This window comes from Triturus cristatus, chromosome 12 (genome assembly GCF_964204655.1).
Source record: "Triturus cristatus chromosome 12, aTriCri1.1, whole genome shotgun sequence".
In the NCBI taxonomy this organism is placed as follows: Eukaryota; Metazoa; Chordata; class Amphibia; order Caudata; family Salamandridae; genus Triturus; species Triturus cristatus.
This window is the reverse complement of record NC_140595.1, coordinates 8,108,165-8,129,254: the sequence shown is the minus strand read 5'-3', so window position 1 is coordinate 8,129,254 and position 21,090 is coordinate 8,108,165. Positions and strand designations below refer to the sequence as shown.

The following is a 21,090-nucleotide window of genomic DNA, read 5'->3' as shown; positions in this document are numbered from 1 at the left end:
TGCTCCCAGTGCTCGAGCTGCCCAGACTCAGACCTTTATGTTCACACTGGAAGGCCCTCACATCTGGACAGAGAGATAAAAAGACGTGATTAAGGGCCAGATGTAAGAGCATTTCATTTTGCAACTCTCAAATTGCGATTTTTAGTGACTCATAATTAGCAAGTCGCAAAAATAAATGTACTAATGTCTCCCACACACATTTAGCGATTCCCAATGGGGTCGCAAATGACCTACCTCAATAAGGGCCAGATGTAAGACCCTTTTTAGCAGTCACAAATGGGAAATTGGCCCGGTGACTAACCGCTAAAAAGGGTTGTGGTATGTGCAAACCCTAATTTTTGAGTCTGTAATCTGTTACCGACTTGCAAAATAAGGTTTGCGAGACACTATTAGGAAGGGGCGTGCCAAGAGTGTCCCTTCCTAATAGGGAGTCATACTGGTATATACGATTGTTTTGCAACAATCGCAGTCACCACTTACTTCAAGTAGATGGTAAGCCAGACGTGAACGGGCCCCCAGGGAACCCTTACCCCTTTGTTAATGTATGCAAAAATATTTTTAAGAGCAGGCAGTGGTCCCACGGACCACTGCCTGTCCTTAAAAAATTAGAAGAAAACGTTTAATTATTTTCTTTCAAATGCATCCCGGTTTTCCTTTGAGGAAAACAGGCTGCATTTGGAAAAAAAACCGTTGCTTTATTTAAAAACCGAACATAGACATGGTGGTCTGAAGTCCCCAGCAGGCCACCATCCCTATGATATGTGAGATAATGAGGTAGGTTTTTAGCGACCTCATTAGGAATCGCAAATAGTGTCTGAGACACTTATACATTCTATTTTGCGATTCGCAAATTGCGAGTCGCAAAACGCTGTAATTTGCGACTCGCAGTATGGAAAGCTTGTATACCTGGCCATAATATTTATGAGGTAAGTCGCAATTTGCAACCCACTGGGAATGGCCTGTAATCACAGGGATGGTGGCTTCTGGGATCAGAAGACCACAATCTCTGGGATTGCTTTTTAAATAATGCATTTTTGTTCTGAAATGTGACAGTTTTCCTTAAAGGAAAATGGTAGGCATTTAAAAAAGAAAAATGTCAGCGCCCTTGTTGGACTTGGCCCTTTTTCCCTCATTTTTTTCGTTTTTGTAGTGTTAAGGTGCAGGTGTTCCCTTCGCCCAAGATGGCTGCCACAGACCCCTGCTACTGCAGGGTGGTCGTTTTTCATAGTAGCACCCTAGCTGCCAGGAGCTAGCTGGGACCCACAACAATGTTGCGATACCAGCCCGCCTTTTTGTCCCATAGTTAGAGTGGGGAAGCTCCTGGAAGAAGCTGGAACCTTCTAGAAGGGAGGTGGGGTTTTACTTTTGCCGCCTTGGCTAGAGGTCACCTGACCTAGGGCTACTTAAGAGTGGGAGGGAAGCTTTTGTGGTGAGTTGGCCATTGGGGTGAAGCAGAGCTGGAAGAATCCACCAGGAGTGTAGGCGGTAGGGCCTAGCCAGGGACTTATGCCTCTGAGAGTGACAGGATTTAGGTGCTGCCTCTTAAGTGAGTGAGGGACCCTGTGAAACCCACTGATCTTGCCCAGCAGTAGGAGGACTCAGAGACTCTCTGCCCAGCCTGACTAGGAAGGATCTAGTCGCCCTCTCCATTCCTAACCCCCTGTAACCGAACCCCTTAAGGGCGCCAGATACATCTGCGCCAATAAGACTTCATCTAACAGCTGAGAACCAAGCACTGAGACTACGTGTCCAGATTGAACTCTGAAACCTATTCACCAAGCACTGAGACTGCGTGTCCAGATTGAACTCTGAAACCCATTCACCAAGCACTGAGACTGCGTGTCCAGATTGAACTCTGAAACCTATTCACCAAGCACTGAGACTGCGTGTCCAGACTGACCCCTGAACCCTGATGCAAAGCTGACTGGAGAACCACCGGGGATCGACCAGGTATTAGCGCTGTGACCCCTGCGCTCCCTGCCCTGGTCTGGGACCCCCGGCAGCGTGCTCCGCTGAGCACAGAACCCCATCCTTAATTTGAGCCCCCCCCCCTGCGACGACGAAGCCAGCGCGCTCACCGCCGCGGCCTGGAGGCCTGGAGGAGTGCCCTGCTGTGTCGCGAGGCCCAGGCGAAGTCCGGGGCCCCGTCGCTGCCGTCGCAGCCGTGTGAGGAGAAGCGCAAGGTCGGGGCCGAGTTCCCCCAACGTCGTGAGGAAGGACGCCTGCTGATGCCGAGACGGAGGTAAGCCCGGAGGCCGAGATCCCCCCTGGTGCGCCCCCTGCTGGTCTGGAAACCACACCGCACTTGGCCCGGGTTGTCCCCTCCGTGGGAATCCCCTCCCCTGCCTGCGCGACGGAGAGACCCCGCCGAGGGATCCTGTCCGTGTCCCCCCTCCTGTGTTACTGAGCGCGGTGCTCTGTGAACTGCACCGGAGCATAGGGACTCGCTCCTCAAGTCCAGTAATCTTCCCCGCTGGAAGCCGTTCAAAGTACTGACTGACATTACTCTCGTGTGGCACTTCACGCCACCGACTCTGCTTTCTCAGCCGGAGAGACCGGGACGGCGAGTAACCCCATGTGTTATATGCACTGCTCGAAAGTAACTATATGCCAAGGAATGCGAGTAGCGCATTGTGTTATATGCTCTGCTCGAAAGGAATTACATGCCAAGGAATGCGAGTAGCGCACTGTGTTACATGTTCTGCTCGAAAGTAATTACATGCCAAGGAATGAGAGTAGCGCATGGTGGTATATGCTCTGCTCGAAAGTAGTTACATGCCCAGGAATGCGAGTAGCGCACTGTGTTATATGCTCTGCTCAAAGGTAATGACATGCGACTGATTACGAGTCACGCGATGTATTAAATGTTCTACGCAAACGTATCCACATGCAACTGATTGCGCGTAGCGCTATGTTTATATGCCTTGATTCACAGTACTAGGGGCCCTTGATCACGAGGAGCGCTCAGTTCTACAGGCGCCATGTTAGTGAACCCAATGTGTCCCCTTTCAAGTATTACGCTTAGTTAGACGGCCGGTTCAGGGAAAGACTTTACGTAAGCGCGCACGGCGCTAGAACAAGGTTAGGCACTGCATAGATATCACCCAGAGTGTCGAATGTAATGTCACAATGGTATTATGATTCATGTATTACCTTGTTATTTCCTGAACTGCATCTGACCAGCTATACTTGGATAAACTTGAAGTATTTGCATAATTTAAACGGTGTGGCGTCCCTTATTGTGTGTGACTCTAGTCCATGAGAAGCGTGTGGTGTATGGTTGCTTAACACATAGCCCTCTGGTTGCCCGACCGGCTCGCGCCACGTTACCGCCCTTAGGGCCTGGTGACCCCAGGTTCCTACATTGTTGGCCAGCGGTGGGATCCTTGGGACCTGTGACCATACAGCACCCTTCCATGAGGCGAAGGGCGCCACAATTAAACGCCTGTTGTGTTCCAAAGCTCTAAAAACATTGATTGCTGCATTGTTAGTTCCACTGTCCAGGTTGAGAGTGCAAGAAGCCTGGTGAGCCGTTAACTGTTGCCTATACCCTAGGAATTTTTCTCCTTAGTGTCTAGGTCCCCACCTGCTAGAATGGAATTCCAGTTAGCTGACCTCGAGGGGTACACTGTGAAGCAACTAAGGGAGTTCGGGCAGGGGATGGGGGTGCCTGGGATGCGGAAGGCCAAAGGACCGGAACTCCGCACCGCCATTAGGGCATGGGTAGAAGCCCACCCAGAAGGGAGAGGGTATGAGGGGCAGGAGGCGCCAGATGCACCTCAAGAGGAGAGCTACCAGGAGATGGTTGACCTCTTGAACGTGGATATGTCTGAAAATGTGCCCCCAGGGAGACGTTCTGGGGCCAGTAGTAGGACAGGGTCTAGTAGGAGCGCGTCTCCCAAGGAGTATGAGGACAGGAGGGAGAAGAGGCAGTTAAAATGGGAGCTGGCCAAACTGGTACAGGAAAGAGAAAATAGGAAATGGGCAATGGAGGAGAGGAGGATGGCGCACGAGCTTCGGATGAAGGAGTTGGAGCTGCGTGCCCTCCAGATGAGTGTGTCCAGTGAGGACACTGGTGGCAGCATACCGGAAGCTCCAAAGGAGCTAGAAGTTTATTTACCCCAGGATGACATCCCCAGGGTGTCTGAGGAGGCATTGGGGTGTGAACCTGAAGGGGGTGGTGCAGGGATCTCCCAACCCAGCGAGGTGGGAGGAGTGGCAGATAGCCCAGCTAGGTCCCAGGGAGAGAGGGTTGTAGGGCCTCACGACCTATCTGTAGGAAGGCGTGAGACGGGGAGGTGTCCCGAGGTGCCCCAACCGAAGTCTCAGGGCCTGGAGAGTTCCGCATGGGAGCCCCAGGTTGGGAGCCTAGGCTGTCCCGATGTGCCATCCAGTGCAGGGGAGCCCCTAGTGTCAGGAGGACCCAGGGCGACTGTAACCAGCGCGCCTGAGGTTCTGGGGTTGGCCCAGTCGCAGGGTTTAGATCCTGTGCTGGGATGCCAGGCTCAGGGGTTGCCTGACCTGGCGGGTGGGACATCTGTTAACAGTGTCCCCCCAGAATTGACTTCCAGAGGTACTTCTCCAGGTGGGAGGGTGCGGAACTCTGGAAGGGGGTGCAGAGGGAGGAAGGTCTCACCTCGGGCACCGGCTCAGCCACAGGGCTTAGATCCTGGGTTGGGAATCCAGGGATGGGTACTGCCTGACCTGGCGGGTGGGACATCTGTTAGCAGTGTCCCCCAGAATTGTCTTCCAGGGGTGCTACTCCTGTTGGGAGGGTGCGGAACTCTGGAAGGGGGTGCAGAGGGAGGAAGGTCTCGCCTCGGGCACCGGCTCAGCCTAAGGGTTTAGACCCTAGGTTGAGGAATCAGTTGAAGGGTCAAGGCCCTGTACTGAGGAGACAGTGGTGGTCTGAGAGTGCCTCGCAGGGTAGGGTGAGGAACCCCAGAAGGAGAGTTAGGGGGAGGAGAGCCTCGCCCCTGAAGGCTGGTCAGCCTAAGGGTGTGAACCCCAGGAGGAAGGACCAGAGGCAGTTTAGGACTGCAAGGAGGAGGACCGGAGTGGTCAACAGGCACTACAGGCCTGGGGCTACTGCCCCCCACTCCGCGAGATCACCCGGGCCAGAGACATCTGGACGGCCCAGGGGCCGGTCCTGGCCACAACTAGCTAGGGAGCCCCAGTGGGGTGGTTTCGTTGGTCCAGGAAGGTTTGTTAGGAAACCATCGGGTTCCAGAGTGGAGGAGAACCTGCGGGTGCTCCTGCCGTTGCGGGCCTGCGTCCACCTTTTCTCGCCCCAAGCAGGGAAGACCATCAAGGCATTGATCGGTCTGCCCTGGCTTTTGGCTGGAAGGGGGTTATGTTGGACTTGGCCCTTTTTCCCTCATTATTTTCGTTTTTGTAGTGTTAAGGTGCAGGTGTTCCCTTCGCCCAAGATGGCTGCCACAGACCCCTGCTACTGCAGGGTGGTCGTTTTTCATAGTAGCACCCTAGCTGCCAGGAGCTAGCTGGGACCCACAACAATGTTGCGATACCAGCCCGCCTTTTTGTCCCATAGTTAGAGTGGGGAAGCTCCTGGAAGAAGCTGGAACCTTCTAGAAGGGAGGTGGGGTTTTACTTTTGCCGCCTTGGCTAGAGGTCACCTGACCTAGGGCTACTTAAGAGTGGGAGGGAAGCTTTTGTGGTGAGTTGGCCATTGGGGTGAAGCAGAGCTGGAAGAATCCACCAGGAGTGTAGGCGGTAGGGCCTAGCCAGGGACTTATGCCTCTGAGAGTGACAGGATTGAGATACTGCCTCTTAAGTGAGTGAGGTGCCCTGTGAATCCCACGGATCTTGCCCAGTAGTAGGAGGACCCAGAGACTCTCTGCCAGCCTGACTAGGAAGGACCTAGTCGCCCTCTCCATCCCTACCCCGGTAACAGAACCCCTTAAGGGCGCCAGATACATCTGCGCCAAAAGACTTCATCTGTCAACTGAGAACTGAAACCTAACTTTAAGAACTGAGACTGCATGACAAGAGCGAGCTGTAAGCCTTGAATGCCAGAGCTGAGACTGCGTGTCCAAGCTACCCTAGTGAACAAAATACTAAGCCGATTGCCAAGTCACCGGGGATCGACCAGGTACTAGCGCTGTGACCCCCGCGCTCCCTGCCCTGGTCTGGGACCCCCGGCAGCGTGCTCCGCTGAGCACCATATCCCCATCCTTAATTTGAGCCCCCCCCCTGCGACGACGAAGCCAGCGCGCTCACCGCCGCGGCCTGGAGGCCTGGAGGAGTGCCCTGCTGTGTCGCGAGGCCCAGGCGAAGTCCGGGGCCCCGTCGCTGCCGTCGCAGCCGTGTGAGGAGAAGCGCAAGGTCGGGGCCGAGTTCCCCCAACGTCGTGAGGACAGACGCCTGCTGACGCCGAGACGGAGGTAAGCTCGGAGGCCGAGATCCCCCCTGGTGCGCCCCCTGCTGGTCTGGAAACCACACCGCACTTGGCCCGGGTTGTCCCCTCCGTGGGAATCCCCTCCCCTGCCTGCGCGACGGAGAGACCCCGCCGAGGGATCCTGTCCGTGTCCCCCCTCCTGTGTTACTGAGCGCGGTGCTCTGTGAACTGCACCGGAGCATAGGGACTCGCTCCTCAAGTCCAGTAATCTTCCCCGCTGGAAGCCGTTCAAAGTACTGACTGACATTACTCTCGTGTGGCGCTTCACGCCACCGACTCTGCTTCCTCAGCCGGAGAGACCGGGACGGCGAGTAACCCCATGTGTTATATGCACTGCTCGAAAGTAACTATATGCCAAGGAATGCGAGTAGCGCATTGTGTTATATGCTCTGCTCGAAAGGAATTACATGCCAAGGAATGCGAGTAGCGCACTGTGTTACATGTTCTGCTCGAAAGTAATTACATGCCAAGGAATGAGAGTAGCGCATGGTGGTATATGCTCTGCTCGAAAGTAGTTACATGCCCAGGAATGCGAGTAGCGCACTGTGTTATATGCTCTGCTCAAAGGTAATGACATGCGACTGATTACGAGTCACGCGATGTATTAAATGTTCTACGCAAACGTATCCACATGCAACTGATTGTGCGTCGCGCTATGTTTATATGCCTTGATTCACAGTACTAGGGGCCCTTGATCACGAGGAGCGCTCAGTTCTACAGGCGCCATGTTAGTGAACCCAATGTGTCCCCTTTCAAGTATTACGCTTAGTTAGACGGCCGGTTCAGGGAAAGACTTTACGTAAGCGCGCACGGCGCTAGAACAAGGTTAAGCACTGCATAGATATCACCCAGAGTGTCGAATGTAATGTCACAATGGTATTATGATTCATGTATTACCTTGTTATTTCCTGAACTGCATCTGACCAGCTATACTTGGATAAACTTGAAGTATTTGCATAATTTAAACGGTGTGGCGTCCCTTATTGTGTGTGACTCTAGTCCATGAGAAGCGTGTGGTGTATGGTTGCTTAACATATAGCCCTCTGGTTGCCCGACCGGCTCGCGCCACGTTACCGCCCTTAGGGCCTGGTGACCCCAGGTTCCTACATTGTTGGCCAGCGGTGGGATCCTTGGGACCTGTGACCATACAGCACCCTTCCATGAGGCGAAGGGCGCCACAATTAAACGCCTGTTGTGTTCCAAAGCTCTAAAAACATTGATTGCTGCATTGTTAGTTCCACTGTCCAGGTTGAGAGTGCAAGAAGCCTGGTGAGCCGTTAACTGTTGCCTATACCCTAGGAATTTTTCTCCTTAGTGTCTAGGTCCCCACCTGCTAGAATGGAATTCCAGTTAGCTGACCTCGAGGGGTACACTGTGAAGCAACTAAGGGAGTTCGGGCAGGGGATGGGGGTGCCTGGGATGCGGAAGGCCAAAGGACCGGAACTCCGCACCGCCATTAGGGCATGGGTAGAAGCCCACCCAGAAGGGAGAGGGTATGAGGGGCAGGAGGCGCCAGATGCACCTCAAGAGGAGAGCTCCCAGGAGATGGTTGACCTCTTGAACGTGGATATGTCTGAAAATGTGCCCCCAGGGAGACGTTCTGGGGCCAGTAGTAGGACAGGGTCTACTAGGAGCGCGTCTCCCAAGGAGTATGAGGACAGGAGGGAGAAGAGGCAGTTAAAATGGGAGCTGGCCAAACTGGAACAGGAAAGAGAAAATAGGAAATGGGCAATGGAGGAGAGGAGGATGGCGCACGAGCTTCGGATGAAGGAGTTGGAGCTGCGTGCCCTCCAGATGAGTGTGTCCAGTGAGGACACTGGTGGCAGCATACCGGAAGCTCCACAGGAGCTAGAAGTTTATTTACCCCAGGATGACATCCCCAGGGTGTCTGAGGAGGCATTGGGGTGTGAACCTGAAGGGGGTGGTGCAGGGATCTCCCAACCCAGCGAGGTGGGAGGAGTGGCAGATAGCCCAGCTAGGTCCCAAGGAGAGAGGGTTGTAGGGCCTCACGACCCATCTGTAGGAAGGCGTGAGACGGGGAGGTGTCCCGAGGTGCCCCAACCGAAGTCTCAGGGCCTGGAGAGTTCCGCATGGGAGCCCCAGGTTGGGAGCCTAGGCTGTCCCGATGTGCCATCCAGTGCAGGGGAGCCCCTAGTGTCAGGAGGACCCAGGGCGACTGTAACCAGCGCGCCTGAGGTTCTGGGGTTGGCCCAGTCGCAGGGTTTAGATCCTGTGCTGGGATGCCAGGCTCAGGGGTTGCCTGACCTGGCGGGTGGGACATCTGTTAACAGTGTCCCCCCAGAATTGACTTCCAGAGGTACTTCTCCAGGTGGGAGGGTGCGGAACTCTGGAAGGGGGTGCAGAGGGAGGAAGGTCTCACCTCGGGCACCGGCTCAGCCACAGGGCTTAGATCCTGGGTTGGGAATCCAGGGATGGGTACTGCCTGACCTGGCGGGTGGGACATCTGTTAGCAGTGTCCCCCCAGAATTGTCTTCCAGGGGTGCTACTCCTGTTGGGAGGGTGCGGAACTCTGGAAGGGGGTGCAGAGGGAGGAAGGTCTCGCCTCGGGCACCGGCTCAGCCTAAGGGTTTAGACCCTAGGTTGAGGAATCAGTTGAAGGGTCAAGGCCCTGTACTGAGGAGACAGTGGTGGTCTGAGGGTGCCTCGCAGGGTAGGGTGAGGAACCCCAGAAGGAGAGTTAGGGGGAGGAGAGCCTCGCCCCTGAAGGCTGGTCAGCCTAAGGGTGTGAACCCCAGGAGGAAGGACCAGAGGCAGTTTAGGACTGCAAGGAGGAGGACCGGAGTGGTCAACAGGCACTACAGGCCTGGGGCTACTGCCCCCCACTCCGCGAGATCACCCGGGCCAGAGACATCTGGACGGCCCAGGGGCCGGTCCTGGCCACAACTAGCTAGGGAGCCCCAGTGGGGTGGTTTCGTTGGTCCAGGAAGGTTTGTTAGGAAACCATCGGGTTCCAGAGTGGAGGAGAACCTGCGGGTGCTCCTGCCGTTGCGGGCCTGCGTCCACCTTTTCTCGCCCCAAGCAGGGAAGACCATCAAGGCATTGATCGGTCTGCCCTGGCTTTTGGCTGGAAGGGGGTTATGTTGGACTTGGCCCTTTTTCCCTCATTTTTTTCGTTTTTGTAGTGTTAAGGTGCAGGTGTTCCCTTCGCCCAAGATGGCTGCCACAGACCCCTGCTACTGCAGGGTGGTCGTTTTTCATAGTAGCACCCTAGCTGCCAGGAGCTAGCTGGGACCCACAACAATGTTGCGATACCAGCCCGCCTTTTTGTCCCATAGTTAGAGTGGGGAAGCTCCTGGAAGAAGCTGGAACCTTCTAGAAGGGAGGTGGGGTTTTACTTTTGCCGCCTTGGCTAGAGGTCACCTGACCTAGGGCTACTTAAGAGTGGGAGGGAAGCTTTTGTGGTGAGTTGGCCATTGGGGTGAAGCAGAGCTGGAAGAATCCACCAGGAGTGTAGGCGGTAGGGCCTAGCCAGGGACTTATGCCTCTGAGAGTGACAGGATTTAGGTACTGCCTCTTAAGTGAGTGAGGTGCCCTGTGAATCCCACTGATCTTGCCCAGTAGTAGGAGGACCCAGAGACACTCTGCCAGCCTGACTAGGAAGGACCTAGTCGCCCTCTCCATCCCTACCCCGGTAACAGAACCCCTTAAGGGCGCCAGATACATCTGCGCCAAAAGACTTCATCTGTCAACTGAGAACTGAAACCTAACTTTAAGAACTGAGACTGCATGACAAGAGCGAGCTGTAAGCCTTGAATGCCAGAGCTGAGACTGCGTGTCCAAGCTACCCTAGTGAACAAAATACTAAGCCGATTGCCAAGTCACCGGGGATCGACCAGGTACTAGCGCTGTGACCCCCGCGCTCCCTGCCCTGGTCTGGGACCCCCGGCAGCGTGCTCCGCTGAGCACCATATCCCCATCCTTAATTTGAGCCCCCCCCCTGCGACGACGAAGCCAGCGTGCTCACCGCCGCGGCCTGGAGGCCTGGAGGAATGCCCTGCTGTGTCGCGAGGCCCAGGCGAAGTCCCGGGCCCCGTCGCTGCCGTCGCAGCCGTGTGAGGAGAAGCGCAAGGTCGGGCCGAGTTCCCCCAACGTCGTGAGGACGGACGCCTGCTGACGCCGAGACGGAGGTAAGCCCGGAGGCCGAGATCCCCCCTGGTGCGCCCCCTGCTGGTCTGGAAACCACACCGCACTTGGCCCGGGTTGTCCCCTCCGTGGGAATCCCCTCCCCTGCCTGCGCGACGGAGAGACCCCGCCGAGGGATCCTGTCCGTGTCCCCCCTCCTGTGTTACTGAGCGCGGTGCTCTGTGAACTGCACCGGAGCATAGGGACTCGCTCCTCAAGTCCAGTAATCTTCCCCGCTGGAAGCCGTTCAAAGTACTGACTGACATTACTCTCGTGTGGCGCTTCACGCCACCGACTCTGCTTCCTCAGCCGGAGAGACCGGGACGGCGAGTAACCCCATGTGTTATATGCACTGCTCGAAAGTAACTATATGCCAAGGAATGCGAGTAGCGCATTGTGTTATATGCTCTGCTCGAAAGGAATTACATGCCAAGGAATGCGAGTAGCGCACTGTGTTGCATGTTCTGCTCGAAAGTAATTACATGCCAAGGAATGAGAGTAGCGCATGGTGGTATATGCTCTGCTCGAAAGTAGTTACATGCCCAGGAATGCGAGTAGCGCACTGTGTTATATGCTCTGCTCAAAGGTAATGACATGCGACTGATTACGAGTCACGCGATGTATTAAATGTTCTACGCAAACGTATCCACATGCAACTGATTGCGCGTAGCGCTATGTTTATATGCCTTGCTTCACAGTACTAGGGGCCCTTGATCACGAGGAGCGCTCAGTTCTACAGGCGCCATGTTAGTGAACCCAATGTGTCCCCTTTCAAGTATTACGCTTAGTTAGACGGCCGGTTCAGGGAAAGACTTTACGTAAGCGCGCACGGCGCTAGAACAAGGTTAGGCACTGCATAGATATCACCCAGAGTGTCGAATGTAATGTCACAATGGTATTATGATTCATGTATTACCTTGTTATTTCCTGAACTGCATCTGACCAGCTATACTTGGATAAACTTGAAGTATTTGCATAATTTAAACGGTGTGGCGTCCCTTATTGTGTGTGACTCTAGTCCATGAGAAGCGTGTGGTGTATGGTTGCTTAACACATAGCCCTCTGGTTGCCTGACCGGCTCGCGCCACGTTACCGCCCTTAGGGCCTGGTGACCCCAGGTTCCTACAGCCCTCATTCACATAGGGGAAGGGGTCCCTTGGGGATCCCTTCCCGTTTGCGAATGGGTTATCACCTTTCTTCACGGAGTCGGTAAAATATGAATGTTTTGCAAAGCACTCCGGACGCAAAACACTCATACATGCCACTGCAACTCGCTATTAGGAAGGAACACCTTTGAAACGTCCCTTCCTAATAGTGACACGCAAACCGTGTTTTGAGAGTCAGTAATAGGTTACCGACTTGCAAAATAGGGTTAGTACTGGCCACATGTATCATTATTTCAAATGGTGATTACCTAATTGCGACTCTCTGTGAACTACAATTAGGTAATCCCTATTAAAATGTATAAAAGTCCATGAGTTTCATTTACCGTTTCCTAATGGGTCGCAATTCGACCTACCTTATTAATATTAACGACACAGGTCGCAATTTGCGACCCATTAGGAATCGCTAAAATCAAAGGGATGGTGGCCTGCTAGGGTCAGCAGACCACCATGTCTGTGATTGCTTTTAAATAAAGCAATCATATTAAGGACTCACCTGGGCAATGCTTGCGCTGTCTCTTCGAGACATGCTGTAGTCAGGTACGGACTTGAAGCTTGGCCCATTCTCTGCTCGTCTATTCATTTGGCTCCTGTTACTGTCGTTTCTAAATGGTTGCGTTTGATTTGTGAAATGAGCCATAGCAGTCCCTCCTTAGTACCGCCTTTTCTCCTTTTGTAACCTCCCATGAGGACTGGCCCTCTTACGTGTGTTGTTACTCTGTATGTGAGCACTTTTTAAAAATGAGTTTCTCCTATTGCACGCAAGTCATGCTTTCCTGCACCTGCTTGTTTCTTTTAAACCGCGCAGCCATGCTTTACCTTATGTGTTTTGCTTCAAGAATGGCGGCCACGCCTTGAATGCTGCTCATGCCATATGTTCAAGAGAAATGGAAGGTGCACTCGTTGCGGAGTCAATCAAGCAAGCCAAATTAGTTCCAAAAATACTTCTTTATTTGATGAATCTTTAAAACTGGCACACAGCCAACGTGTTTCGCTGCTCATGCCATAATATATATTTTTTTAAACCACTGTGGGTTTAAGACATGGTTTATGTTGCTTCTTTAACCTCAAAGTACACTTCAGGTCCCACCCCTGGGCACCGTGTTTTATGTTTGAGCACAGCATCCGCTTTCAGATTAACATCAAAGGCGCCACATTTAATATTTTAGCAGGTGCCCGCTTTTATTATTGGGTAGCATAGTGAAACAAACAGCCACCACAAGGGTAGCGAACCAACCAGCACTGTAAGACGGGCACTGCACCCCAATACTCCTCGCCACTACTGAAGGGTTTCCTTTAATCCGCAAAATACCTACTAATTGCCACAGCAGAGGCTGCAATAATTGGCTTTAAAGCCAAATGCAGATAGTTATTATTTTACACTTACAAGGCTCTGCTTGTGTCTGCGCCACCCCTCACTGAGTCTTTTATGGAACTGGAGGACATGATAACTTTAGCAGATCGGGCTGCGGCTCAGCTTCACCTTTCCTCCTCCTCTTACTGTCCTTTGCAACTGCTGGCTTTTCATTCCTAGATAGGTTTAGTCGTCCCTTCTTTTAAACGTTTGTATCCTCCCACGAGGACTGCCCCTGCTATGTGTGTTCTTACTTTCACTGTTAGTTATGGTGCTTTGTGAGCACTCTTTTCTTATGAGGTCTTGATTGGTGGCTTGCTGCTGCACACGCTTCCGCTTATTACACAGCATGGCACACGCTTTTGTCCATTTCTGCACAGCACCGCTTTCACTTTCAATTCAAGAAACGGTATAGCATGGGCCTTTCTTTAATTTTTCTCCACAGCGCTATTTTTAATCTAAATGTAAGGCGTTAACACATACCATGGCCTTGCACCTTTATTTATAAACGGTGCAGCTTTAAATTTAGGTGCACCTTTAATTGTTTTTGAATGGCGCCGCTTTCTTTCACAACCCACTACAGCATATTTACAATTCTTTATTGCAGACCGGCAAACCAATTTATTGCCTTTCCGGATGCGCTTAGCCGACAGCTGGTTCTTCTCCCGTCCCCCAATCACTGTTGATCTAACTTGCTCTCCTAACCTAGCTTCTCATGTCCCCACCCCTCCTCCATCCTCACCCACTTCCCTTGCCGCTGTCTCCTGAGCGCTGCTCACTTGTCACAGCAGCCAATCTCTGTGAGACTTGTAACCTTTAAGGCTTTTTAACCATTTAAATAGAGTTTAACCTTTCAACTATATTTTGGGTTAATTTTCTTTCTCTGGTTTCACTAATCACTCGCACCCCACAGCCAATATGGTGGGCTCGAGACTCGTAGGGGTGTGTCGAAGTAGCCCTGCCCCTCACGGCACAATGCAGTGTTTTGGCTTAGCACAGCGACCAATACTGGGACACCGCACTTTTACTTCTACATCTCCACAGCACACGTTTCACGGACAAAAAACTTCAAGATAATTTCTTAAAATATAATTAACTCAGCATCACCACCACTCCCCCACAGCAGTCACCTACACTGAGGGCGGCAGCGGACTGTTATTACACACTGCGTCTCTGCCATCCCAACAACTCTATACTTATGGGTGCATCCCAACAAAATGGGCAGTCCATAGGGCCACTGCCTGCTCTTAAAAAATAATTTTAAGAGCATTTCTAAAGGGAAAGGGCTTCCTTGGGGACCTATCCCATTTCCGAATGGGTTACCACCTACTTGAAGTTGGTGATAAAATGCGAATGTTTTTCGCTAGCATTTTGGTTACAAAACATTCCTACATACCGGTGCGATTCGGTATTAGTAAGGGACGCCCTAAACAAGCTCCTTCCTAATAACAAATCGGTATGTATTCGCAATTCCATATTGCGATTCGGTAACATGTTACCAAATGACAAATTGGAATTCATACATACCAAAATGCATTCTGCCGGTCACAAAAGGCCCGATTCTCTGAATCAGGCAGTTTACGACCAGTAAAAGGTATGATATATGTGACCCTACTTGTTAAAAGGTGTTTTAGCGGTCCCATCGGCCCGATTCTCTGTGTGCGAACGCTAAAAAAAAAATCGTACTTCTGACCTAAATCCATAGACTGCTCACACACGGCTCTTCCACAGACACGGGTCCTAGCGGTCTCCAAGCTGCCATCTTAAAATCAAATCTTCTGCTAAACGTCCTGTCCACAACAATGGACATCGCATAAACCCCACACTTTATGCCTGCTTTGTTGATTGCTGAGTTACGGAATAAACAGGGTGAGGTTAACGCAGAGGTTGGGCAATTGCGGCTGGGCAAAGTACAACAAGAAAATCTAATTTCTTTACCCAGACACAGGGTTTGTATTACATTAGGAGACGACTCCCACCTAACAAAGAAGATTTTTAACAACCAGGGCTTAAAGCATGGCTGTGTCCTTGCCCTTCCTTACTTTTATTTGTATCTTCTTGATCTAGGTCCAGCTAGTCACATGAAAGAGCGTGCCCTCTAAATCGAGGAAACTCGCTAGTGCAGCTATTATAATACACAAACAACATGGACTTGTGGTTTGAGTTAGAAATGCCTGAGTAATGGGTTTATTCACACTTTCCCTAGATAATTAAAAACCTACACAGATTCAGGAGGCCCGTGCACCTGTACACACAGACTTCCACAGGTGTACAGGAACCAGCAGAGACCTCAAGCACCTCCAGAGATGCGCAGACCCATCCAACATACTCAGGCTCTCTTCTACGTAGCTCCCTTTAACGCCCTACTGCATTCATGGCCCACAGCATCAACTGACAGGTGTTGCAGAAGCACATGAACCTGAGAACTTGAAGCGCCTTCCATCTATCTACTCCACATCCACAGAACTTGCACGGATACGGAGGCACCGCGAGCAGGTCCTGCAGAGATATAAGTGCTTCACACACAAACAGCCATCATGAACATGCAGACACTGAACCCTCGCAAAGGTACAAGTGTAGTCACCTCACACCCACAGGCCCTTCCACAGGCACAAAGCACGTGCACAGGTTAAACCACAGGCACATATGAATGACATACACAAACCCTTCACACAGACAGGAAGCCTGAACAAAGACACCGAATCATGCATACACAGGTACCTTTAGGGAGGTACCCACACAGTCACCAGACACAGACTCACCTGTAGCCTCAGCGTCCACAGCATCTCCGTCCTCACAAGCCTTCCCCGGAGCACAAGATGAGGCTCTTCCACTGACGCTCCCCAGCTGCACTGCTACACTGCCGTCTGTAGAGAACAGCAACACAGGTCACCACAAGATGGAAGTGAATCCCACAGACCAGTGTACGTGTCCAGTGAGGAGCAGTGAAGCTGTATGCACTTTCATGTGCAGACCTTGGATTTTCTGCACATTCAGACTTTAGCCTGTCCAGCACAAACAGCTCCCAACCTGCCCTGCAGTGCTCAGCCTGGCCTGTCCTAGGCAGTCAGGCATTGGTCCATAGTGCACATGCAAAGCACACACCTTTATGTACATGACAATGAACTGGTTAAGCAGAAACATGTGGACTGACTGGGGAAGACCCCAAAGATGAGCTCCACCCAGCAGGTCTCCATTCCTGCCCATGTTTACATCTGGACCTTGTACAAAATTGAACACAATATGTGATTGTTAATTATGCCAATTAATATGCATATTGTAGCAATGAGACATCATTATGAAGGGTTGTGATGTGGAATTAACATTCACTTATATTGTGTTCAATTGTGTACCATCAAAATTAAAAAATAAAATATGTTCATGTTATACAGATTTTGAGAATGATGAGGAATATATGTTAGTATGTATGAGTGAGAGTATGTCTGATGAATGTTTTTTGTACTTTTTGAGTTTGAATATAATTCTATATCATGGTCTATTGAATAAACGTATTTTTCTAGTTTTGGTATAATAAGAATAATCAGTTGTGTTCTTTTGTGCACTCAACTTTGACTGCACATTAACTTGCCTAAGATTTACTTTGAAACTTCCTGTTATTATCCCCGCCTTTGGCAAGCTATTTTGTTGCAGGGGACGCCTCCTTTTTCAAATAATTAAAAAATAACTAGGGCAATAACACTAAAACTGATCCGCAGTGCGGGAAGGATGGGTGGGCCAGTAAGTAAGCCGCAGATTCCTTACCTTAGAACAGATACCCAAGCAATACCATCCCCGGAGGAGGGACTGCAAAAAAGTGTTAGACCAGAAAGTCCTGTCAAACCAAGAGCTGAAAAAAGGCCTTCCCACCCTGATTAGCCAAGCAATAATGTTTGGCAAACATGTGCAGGTACGCCAGTGTAGCCGCTTGGCAGATGTCGAGGACTGAAGCATCTCACTGAAGAGCTGTGGTGGCTTCCTTGGCCCTGGTTGAATGAGTTCTAAGGCCTTCAGGAGGCTGTTTCTTTGCCAAGGCGTAACATATTTTTATGCAGAGGATAACCCAACGTGAGATGGTCCTCTTCTGCACAGCATGACCCTACCTTGCTCCAATGTACCTGACAAAGAGTTGGTCATCCACCCGGAACTCTTTAGTGCAGTCATGGTAGAACAAGAACACTCTTTTTGGGTCCAGGCGGTGGAGACGCGCAACTTCCTTAGAAGGATGCGGAGGAGCATAGAAGGTGGGCGAGGTGACAGATTGCCCTAGATGAAAAGGTGTCACCACCTTCGGCAAAAAAGAAGCCCTAGTGCGGAGCGCTACTTTGTCCGAAAAGACACTTAGGTAAGGAGGCTGAGAGGCTAGAGCGTTATTGCCACTAGGATGCCTTTTTTGATAGTAAGCAGCTGGAGGGGGAAATTGTGCAGTGGGTCGGAAGGTGCACACATTAAATAGGTAAGAATCAGGTTAAGGTCCCACTGGGGCATGATAAATGGTGAAGGGGGAAACAAATGCGTAAGCCCCTTCAAAAATCTATGCACAATCGGAGATTGAAAATGGGATGGTTGATCTGGCAAGCATAGAAAAGCAAGAAGTGCCGAAAGGTAACACTTCAGAGTGCCCAGAGTAGAGCCCTGCTGGGCCACAGAAAGAATAAAAAGAAGAATGTCAGAGAGGGAGGCAGACAGTGGGTCAACAGACCGTTTTGTACAATATTTACAAAAGTTTTGCCATCGGCAGGCGTGTACCGCCTTGGTGGAGGGATGCCTGGCTGCCAGAATAACCTGGCAACAGTCACTGCTCAACCTCCACGCAAGGAGGTGGAGGGTGGACAGGTTTGGGTGGAGGACTTTCCCTGCTGCTGTGACAGGAGATCCTAACAAAGGGGCAGCCTGATCGGAGGATCGATGCTCATCTGCAGACGTTCGGGATACCAAACTGTACGTGCCCAGTCTGGAGCCACAAGGATGACTTGGGGCCAGTTGCGTTTGATCTTCTTGAGCACTCTGGACAGGAGTGGTATGGGCGGAAAGGCGTACAGGAGGCCTGAACTCCACTCGAGAGGAAAAGTGTCACCGAGCAAAAGCCGTTTTAGAAACTTCAACGTGCAAAACTTCTCACATTGCGCATTCTATCTAACCAAGGCTCTCCCCACCGATAAAAGAGTCCTTGTGCCACCTCCGGATGGAGACGCCATTCGTGATCTGCTAGGCACTGACAGCGGAGTTCATCCGCCCTGGCGTATAGGGAACCGGCAAGGTGTTGAACCACCAGGGATATGCCCTATTGTTCCAGCCAAGTCCAGAGGAGTTGAGCATCCACGACCCCACCCCACCTTGTTTGTTGCAGTATCACATGGCGGTGGTGTTGCCTGTGAACACCTGAACTAGCCTTCCCTTGAGAGATGGTGAGAAGGCTTTCAGTGCCAAACAAATCACTTGAAGCTCCAGCAAGTTGATGTGGAGCCCAGATCCGCCGGAGACCAGTGTCCTCTGATCGCCACCTCTCCCAGCTGACCGCCCCATCCCAGGAGGGACGCATCTGTCACTACTGTGAAATCTGGTTGGGGAAGGGAGAGGAGTCTGCCTCTGACCCAATCGCGGTTCGTTAACCACCACTGCAGATCGTTCGCAATTCCCTCCAAGATCTGGACTAGGTTGATGAGATTCCCCCAATGCTGCGCCCATTGGAACTTCAGGTCCCACTGCAAAGCCAGCATATGCCCCCTGGCATGATCTACCAGCAGGATGCAAGAGGACATGAGGCCCAGCAGCCTCAGAGTCAGTCTCACCGAGATCCAGGGTAGAGGCTGAAACATCAGTATCATAGCCTGAATATCCTGGACTTGCCAATCGGGAGGATAGGCCCGAAACTGCACTGTGTCCAGAAAGGGTCCGATGAAGGGGTGCATCTGAGAGGGAGTCAGGTGTGACTTTGGCACGTTGATAGTGAACCCCAGTAATTGCAAGAGGTTCGCCATAGTCTGGAGGTGGGAGACGACTGCTTGGGTCGAGCCAGCCTTAAACAACTAGTCGTCTTGATAGGGAAGACTACAACCCCTGATCTCCGCAGATAGGCTGCGACCACCGTCATCACCTTGGTGAACACCTGAGGGGCACTGGTGAGGCCGAAGGGGAGCACAGTAAACTGCAAGTGCTCATGGCCCATCGTAAACCACAGGTAGAGCCGATGGGCAGGCAGGACGGAGATATGGAAATAGGCATCCTGCAAGTCCAACGCTACCATCCAGCTTCCCAGGTCCAGGGCAGAGAGGACCTTCGCAAGAGTAAGCTTCTTTTCTGAGGAAGTACTTGTGGGCTCTGAGATCAAGGATAGGACGAAGACCTCCATCCTTCTTTGGAACCAGAAAATAGCAGGAATGGCAACCACAGCCTATTTCTGGCCCGAGAACCCTCTCTATAACCCCCGTGACCCTCACAAAGAAAGGCAAGGTGAGATCCTCCGTCAGCCGATCGTAAAGATGGAGGCATGGAAGCAGTGGTAGTCTCGAAGGGGAGGGAGTAGCCCCCTTGGACTAATTTTAGAACTCACCTGTCCGAGGTCGTGTCCTACCAGTGGCAGAGGTGAGTATCCTTCCACCAACAGGATTCCCACGAACTGGTAGGATCGGACTAGGAAGGTTTAGAGGGGGAGGGGGTTTGTGGCCGGACCTGACTTCTGGCCTCCCGGCCCGCGTGGTTCGGGTGAACCACGGCCACGCAGAGGTTGCTGAATGTGCGCAGTCCTCTGACTTGGGTAGGGCTGACATGGTGGGAAGCAAAAGGCGGAAGCAGGCCAGGATGACACTGAGAGGCCTAAGGACTTGGCCGTAGCATGAAACTCCTTAAAGCTTTCAACCGCCGCACCCGCCCTGTCCCGCGAGTCGGGAGCCATCAAAAGGTATGTCCATGAGGTTGCCTTGGACAAACCCCAAAAAGCCAGAAGTTCTCAGCCAGGCGTGAAGCTTAACGGCCACCGTCGAGGAAATCGCTCTGCCCAACGAGTCTGTCCTGTCTAGGCCACAGCATATGATAAACTTTGTGGCATCTCTCCCGTATGCAACAGTTTAGGAGAGGATAGCCCGGGCCTCCTCCAGGACTAATGGGAGCACCTGTGCAACCGTTTCCCACAGCAAATGGGAATAATGGCCCAAGAGACATGCAGTGTTTACCGACCGCAATGCAAGGATGGTGGAAGAGAAGATCTTCTTACCAAAGCTGTCCAGCCTTTAGGATTCCCAATCCGGGGCTGCGGAAGGGAAGGCGCCACGTAAGTACAGGCTTGAACCACCAAGCTCTTGGGGTTGGGTGGTTGGAGAGGAAAGCTGGGTCGCCTGGTGCAGGGCAATGGCTGACCGAGGCACCCACTCCGCGGAGTGGGCCTTCGAACGCCAAGACTCCTACGTCTTGTCAGGTGACAGACGGGGCGAAGTCGAAGCATGCTTTGACTTCTTATGTTGTTTTTGGTGCTTCTTAACTGATCTTGTCGACTTCGAGTGAGAGGAGGAAGACTTGGATCTCCTTGAGCGGTGCTCGGACCTTCTTCTCTCAGAGAGATCTCCAAGGCGCCTGACGCCAGGCCACAAGCAGCTTCAGAATCTGCTCTCTCAAAGCTTTCTGGTACATGGACCGGCAGTCGGAGCATGACTTTGGGTCGTGGTCACGCTCCAGGCACCAAAGGAATACCAGATGGGGGTCCGTAACCGACATGGCGCGGTGACAGGTGCCGCACAGTTTGAACCCCGAGGTCTTCTTACTGGTCATACCTACACACCAAAAACATCAACAAAAAGTCGAAAATGTCTGTCAATGGATTTGCGGATCTGCACTGGCTGGTGTGGAAAGAAAAGAACTGACGTCAGCACGCAGCGGTGGCGCCTATTTAGATGACGTGGACATCACTACGACCACGAAAACGACGTCACTCAGAGTCAACCAACGCCACCTATTGGTGCGCAGGGATACTGCTATCAATAATCTTTCAGATCCTGACACCTGGAAGTTCTAAGATAAGG

General features: G+C 52.0%; 1 protein-coding gene across 3 annotated transcripts in view; it reads right to left on the bottom strand.

The window, feature by feature from the left end:
* Window positions 1-21,090, bottom strand: part of ABCA7 (ATP binding cassette subfamily A member 7) — a 194,185-nt gene that overhangs the window by 67,288 nt on the left and 105,807 nt on the right. For all 3 annotated transcript variants that reach the window (XR_014972219.1, XM_085638576.1, XM_085638577.1), the window contains exon 27: window positions 15,841-15,945. Coding sequence is in view for 2 of the 3 variants with exons in the window: in XM_085638576.1 (XP_085494702.1) it covers window positions 15,841-15,945 (105 nt within the window). In the remaining variant the exon portion in view is untranslated. The remainder of the gene's footprint in view (window positions 1-15,840; window positions 15,946-21,090) is intronic.